Source organism: Etheostoma spectabile, chromosome 18 (genome assembly GCF_008692095.1).
Source record: "Etheostoma spectabile isolate EspeVRDwgs_2016 chromosome 18, UIUC_Espe_1.0, whole genome shotgun sequence".
Lineage (NCBI taxonomy): Eukaryota > Metazoa > Chordata > Actinopteri > Perciformes > Percidae > Etheostoma > Etheostoma spectabile.
Genome location: NC_045750.1, coordinates 15,912,006 through 15,918,112, shown reverse-complemented (window position 1 = coordinate 15,918,112; position 6,107 = coordinate 15,912,006). Strand labels below are relative to the sequence as shown.

Sequence of the window (6,107 nt, the reverse complement as noted above, 5' to 3'; positions counted from 1 at the left end):
TTTTTTTTTTAGTTTGCCTTTAACTTGTGGATACCATATGCCATTTCACTCACTACCCCTTGCTTTGCTCTGTGTCTTTAGTCTGATACAGCTATGCTTGTTGTGCATACGGCTGCCTGCTGGTCCAAGCTGGGGTTAGTTGTCCTCCCATGGTAACCTGCCCCTTATGTTAAAAGAAGACTACCCATTATTATACATTCATATTATTATTATTATTTTGTCGATTTGAACGTATGTTCTAATAATTAATACATCAAGGCCTTGTGGTCACAGTCTGGCTGTTTAATTGATAAACTAAATACAATTTGATTTTTTTTTTCTTACCCACTTTCTAACAATGATAGCATTTGTATGTTCAGTGCTAAACCCAGGTGTACACGGTACCTTGTTGAGGGCCTCCTTGCTGTAGTGTCGTATCCCCTCCTCATACTCCCACCACCAGTCGTTGCCTTCAAGAGGATTTCCAAATTGTCCATTTGAAACATTCCAATAACAGATTTATCACTTAAACCAGTAGTTATCCTTTGCAGCACTAAGGTAGGCTCTTTCAAAAAGGCCCACCAGTCTTTACTTATGATCTGATAACAACACACACATGTATATAACATTCTACACACCATAAACTCTCTAAATTAAAGGCCCCGTTTCAGAGGCTGTTGGAACAATAAATATAGCCTCACGTGTGCTTTGCCCTCTTGCTTGTTCTAGCACTTACCTTTGACAGAGCAGGACGTGAGCATACATGTTGCCACGGCGATCCAAAGCCACTCCATAGTAGTGCGTATGGGCCGGTCAATGGGTCACCCCTACAGAATGCACAGCTTTACAGCGCTGTCACTTTGTCTCTCCCACCCTCTAAAGCGGAGTGACACCCTGCGGGTCCACTGAGAGCCATTCGATCGATGTCAGCAATACAACACCTCATAACAATAACAAGGTTTCACAGGGTTTCCACATTACACACAGCTTTGCCACTTTACAAATAACCACCATAACAATAAAGAAAAAACATTCTAAACGACCATTAAATAGCCATATATCATTTATTATTTCTTTATAAACTTGTATTTAGGATGGTAAAAATGCATTCTTCAACAATCTTGACCAGTGTTTTATTTTAGACACATTGTGAGCAGTGTGGGTGTTGTGTGAATGCAGGAAACAGTTTGGAATCATTTATCATTTCCTTTTTCACTTCATACACTACATGCAGACGTACTGGGAGATCAATTCACAAGTGAACAAGTGGACTTTAGAGAGGGGGGGGGGGGAACTGCATGTGGCAAAATCTGAAGTTTCTCATTTTGTTTTGATAAATACTGTATGGCCTTACCATGGCTTCATTTGTCAGATTTAGGTCCAACTGAGCTGAAAAGTGTAGGCAGGGATCCCAGTTGGATTTTTGGTGAGTGGGTGGAAATTCTCACAACAGCCACACGCCACAGCCACACACGCACTGCCTCGGCTAACTTGAAGCTTAATAAACAAAGAAAAATAGGCAGATGTGGGATGAGAACTATTGAGCTACCAACCACTAGAATAAAATCAAAGCCGGTTGATGGGAAAATATCCCACCAACGTACAGTACGTCTTCAAAACTGTTCTTTTCCTTCCACTGGACTGTATCCATCCTACAGATCAGACATGTCTGGTTGCATTTTTAAACAGAATCTTCATCAGGGCCGAGGATTTGATGACAGCTTGGTGGCTTTATCGATCCAGTACAGCTTTTTCCATAGATCCCTGTAAACCACTTATCAGGTATCTGTTCGCATTCTACTGACTTCATCACATTTTAGCACTTCTACAAAAGGTTGAAGGAACATGAATTTATCTTTCTCAGTGAATTGCAGGTATGAAAAGCGACATATTAACTAAACAAATAACCAATTAATGGAAAAAGGTAATGCAAAATTTGTTCACTCAAGTATCTGAAAAAAAAGATGCCTAAAATTAAAGTTTGCAAAATGATCGGAAAAAAACATGCAAAACCATGACTTTCTTTTACAACTAGACCGAGTCGAGCAAATAAAAGTGTCTGAATTCACATTTTCCTGCCTGATTTTTTTTCTAAATACTACACTAAACTAGGATTGAGGCAGTTCCACTTAGAGTGATTTTCTCAAAAAGAGAAATTAGGAAGAAACTAAAGCACATATTAGATTCCAACTCTTGACTATGTTGATTAGTCAAATCCAAAATGCCTTTGATCTTGCAAGCAAAAGGCTATTTCCATGGTGAGGACACAGGTGCTTCTGGCAGTGTCCTGAGTCACAGACTAGCAAGTCCCAAGTCTGTGGTCTGTAGCATTGTCGGTAAACACCCCCAGTATCTTTCTTCAGCCTAGGACCAGCATATATTTTAAATGGAGAAAGGGACATGTGAGACTGCTCAGTTCAGCAACCACATCAGTCTTCTTTTAGCATGTGGAACAGTAGAGGTGCTCAAACTAGCCGGTATTCAGCTAGTAAGCACCAGCTGCTCCATGGGGCGGCTGGCAGAGCCTCTTGTCTGTCTTTTTACTGCCCTCGCTCCATCTGGCTTCCTCTCACTGCTGCTCCTCTTCCTCCTGGGCTGGTCCCTGGGCTTGTGTTTCTCCCTGTGCCTGGGGCTCGGCCTGGGCCTGGGCCTGGGGCTGGGGCTGAGGCGGTCTAGGTGGGGGCGCTGGGGCAGGGACAGGTGGGCGAGGGGGAACTATGATTTGGTGTTGCCGTTGCCTGTAGGCGATGACTGTGCCTAACAATAAGGCGATGACGGTCATGAGGTAGAGGTCCCACTCCGGGCCCAGAAGCTGGTCCAGGTCCACCTGAGAAACCAGGTCCTTTAACTAACAGGAGCCAAAGCCAAATGGAGAGAGAGGATGGAATAGACATATATGATTAATTTCAGTTCCCCCTAAAGATAATGACGTAGCTTTTAACTTTGTTGAATTATAGGTTTGACTTTCTTTTTCACAGCCAAATTGTCACAGCTCCAGCTTGAGAATTTAAGATGAAGTACTCACGTTAAAATCCTGCAGGTACTGCAGAGTGTAAACCAGGCCCAGCTTGCACAGGGCCATAAAAACTGGGACCTGGGCATCAGGACTGGCTTCAGCGGCCATGTCGTAGAAACGCTTGGCTAAATGGATGTCCTGAAGATAGAACCAAATGAAAAAAGTCTGAATCACAAATCATTCCAGTGACTGTATTAGCTACACTTTCCATTCATAAATCAATGTGACTAAGTGGAAACAAGTGAAATGCTAAGAGCAAGCTGATGTTGAAGAGTCAATAGTGAAACTCTGTGCCCACCTGTTTGATGCCCAGGCCTTTCTCATGCATATAACCCAGGTTAAACATGGCCTGGGCACTGTGCTGCTGCTCTGATGCCAGTCTGTAGTGGATGACAGCGGTCTCATAGTCCACATCTGTCCCATAGCCATAGAAGTGGTAGTCCCCTAGTTTTATCCTGGCCACAGTGTAACCTGGGAATGAGAATTATATGTGTGAACTTTCATCTGAAGTAGGGGGTTTGGTTTTGAGTTGCCAAAGTCAACTAGTGTTCTTAATGTAAAGCAATCATAGATGCATTCGTGATTCAGAAGATATGCTCAAAATAAATCTGGCACATGTGTAAAAAAAGAGTGACTGAGTGTGACTCACCTTGTGCTGCAGCTCTTGTCCAGTGGAGTAAAGCCCGAGGGTAGGTCTCATTCTCACTGAAGATCTTTACTCCTTCTGTTTGTTCCAATCAATACAAATACAGAAAGAAGATTCAGAAGGTGAGGATGTTACTTCTCCTAAAGTTGGTAGTTTATCAATACGTTTGGGAAATTTGCCTAATAAAAAACACACAAGCCGTTTCCCTAAAACAATTTTGCTATTGTTCACCACAAAGTAAACTAACGGTGATTAAACAGTTTGCTAAAAGAGACGTTAAGCCTAATGTAATCCCTAACTGTTTCATATTATTTTGAACCGGATGTGCTTTTCACTTAGACACACTTTCCCTCCACCCTGGCATGATACTAATGTCAGCGTTTTTCTTACTCTGGTCCAGAATGAAGGCCACGTTGCTCTGGGCCACCTCGTAGCCTTGCTCAGCCAGCAGCAGATACTGGACCAGCGCAGCATCTGTCTCACCCTCCTTAAAGCTGCCGTAGGCCGTCATGAGACGCTCTGACCAGCGGCCACGTTCACACACGTTCTTGAAAAGCTGCAACGGAGATACAGACATAGTGTGAACGACAGGGTCTGCAGTGGTGCACAATGATGTCACAATCAAGAAAGAATAGAGCAGCTGCTCCAAGGTGTCTCACCTCCACAGCAGTGTGGCAAGAGCGCATCACACCAGTACCAGTAGCATGCATCTGGGCCAAGTTGTAGAAAGCCAGGATGTGGCCAGCCTGTGAGGCCAGGTTGAAGAATTTAAGTGCCTGCTTGTAATCACGCTTCACACCAATGCCATCTGAAGAATGACAGGGAAAAGAGAAAGAAGAAAGAATTCTAGTCAACAACAGAAATGAAATTCATGTGAAGAAGGGCCAGTAAAAGAAAGAGATTATTCAAATCTTTAGATTCAGTAACATATTTTAACAGACAGACAACAAGGAAACAGGAACAGCTAGAAGAACAAACCATGCACAAAACTCTACAGCACAAGCTGTAAACACTCACTGTAATACATGGTGCCCAGTTGGAGTTGTCCGTCCACCCAGCCCTGCTCTGCTGCCTTCTGGAAGTATTTCAGTGCCAGCTCATAGTTCTGAAGACACAAAACACACACGTTTTAAATTACTGCTGTAATTCCAGCATGGGGGCATTCTGCTAGCTTGTTATCAACAAGGTACAAGGTGTAAAAGTTTCTTACCACTGGGACACCTCTTCCATATAGGTAGGCCATGCCCAGGCCACTCTGTCCCACTGGATTACCCTGGATTTAAAAAAATAAAAAAAAGTAAATGAAAACACACAAATATATTGTACATACAAACACTAAAGGGTAAATGACCAAGAATACATAGAGACAAAGATAAAGACATTTGTCTACAGCTTTGTTCTTACCAAGTCAGAGGCCTTCTTAAAGTACTGCAGGGCTGTCTCGTTGTTCTGAGGGATATACTCACTGCCTTCTGAGTACATCTGAAGGACAGAAGGATTCACAGCTCTTTGAAATCAAAACATTTGATGCACGGCCTCAAATACAGAGGCACTGGACTGCCCTCTTTTAAAATAGCAATGCCAAATCATTGGCTTAATTTATTGCTCTCCAACTCGCAGGCTGCTTCTCCTAAGTTCTCACACAGTATGGCCAACATATTTGTAATATTTACAAATGGAGAAGTGAAGCAGATGGGTGTGGGGGTGTGTGTGTGTGTGTGTGTGTGTGTGTGTGTGTGTGTGTGTGTGTGTGTGTGTGTGTGTGTAAGTAAAGGAACTGTAATATAACTGTCTCATTACAAGCAACTAAATCACCACCGTCCCTACAGGTTAATAGAGACAAAGGGCACGACAGACATCTCACCCACCTTGCCGAGGAAAGCCATAGCGTGTGTATTCCCTGCATTTGCAGCCTGGTTGAAGTAGTCATACGCCCTCTGTTGATAGGAAGCACCAGAAATACATTTACCAGTGCAACTTACAAAAATAAAATACTTGCATCAATCTTCGAAAAAAAGAGAAGAAAAAGACATAAATTCACCTGATGATTCTGTTCTACTCCACGTCCTCCATGCAGGTGAAGCTGACCTAAACCCACCTATCAAGGAAAACAACCTAGTTAACTTCAATGACATACAATTAGTATTTTAAATATGAAAATCACATTTCAGATTGATACTCTATACACTTCATTTAGATACATGTACTGTACAACATCGTCAGTCATGAAAGAAAATTGTTGCTGAAGGTTGAAAGAAAATTGCTGATGACAGTAGTTTACCTGAGCCTGGACATCTCCTTTCTCAGCCAGAAACTGATAGTACTGAATCAAGTCCTCCTCCAACATCCCACTGGTAGATCCTGGGTTCTCCACCTCATCCAGCAGCCTGATCCTCTGCACCGCTGAGCCCCCTGTCAGGGACACGTCACTGGCCACTGGAGGCGGTGGCGTCGTGTAGAGGGAAA

General features: G+C 43.0%; 2 protein-coding genes across 3 annotated transcripts in view; both read right to left on the bottom strand.

Annotated features, from left to right (window-relative positions):
• The window catches only part of si:dkey-177p2.18 (phospholipase B1, membrane-associated), an 8,024-nt gene extending 7,108 nt beyond the window's left edge, over positions 1-916 (bottom strand). For both annotated transcript variants that reach the window (XM_032542380.1, XM_032542379.1), the window contains exons 1-2: positions 716-916; positions 385-449 (exon numbers count right to left, since the gene is read on the bottom strand). In XM_032542380.1, coding sequence (XP_032398271.1) covers positions 385-449; positions 716-773 — 123 coding nt within the window. In that variant the 5' untranslated portion in view covers positions 774-916. The remainder of the gene's footprint in view (positions 1-384; positions 450-715) is intronic.
• A 108-nt stretch (positions 917-1,024) lies between these two features.
• LOC116705903 (SEL1L adaptor subunit of SYVN1 ubiquitin ligase) overlaps positions 1,025-6,107 on the bottom strand; it is a 24,652-nt gene continuing 19,569 nt past the window's right edge. Inside the window, exons 12-23 of the mRNA XM_032542374.1 lie at positions 5,923-6,077; positions 5,683-5,739; positions 5,510-5,578; positions 5,046-5,123; positions 4,852-4,914; positions 4,659-4,746; positions 4,301-4,449; positions 4,032-4,197; positions 3,645-3,719; positions 3,294-3,466; positions 3,005-3,133; positions 1,025-2,827 (exon numbers count right to left, since the gene is read on the bottom strand). Of these exons, the coding sequence (XP_032398265.1) occupies positions 2,549-2,827; positions 3,005-3,133; positions 3,294-3,466; positions 3,645-3,719; positions 4,032-4,197; positions 4,301-4,449; positions 4,659-4,746; positions 4,852-4,914; positions 5,046-5,123; positions 5,510-5,578; positions 5,683-5,739; positions 5,923-6,077 (1,481 nt within the window). The 3' untranslated portion in view covers positions 1,025-2,548. The remainder of the gene's footprint in view (positions 2,828-3,004; positions 3,134-3,293; positions 3,467-3,644; positions 3,720-4,031; positions 4,198-4,300; positions 4,450-4,658; positions 4,747-4,851; positions 4,915-5,045; positions 5,124-5,509; positions 5,579-5,682; positions 5,740-5,922; positions 6,078-6,107) is intronic.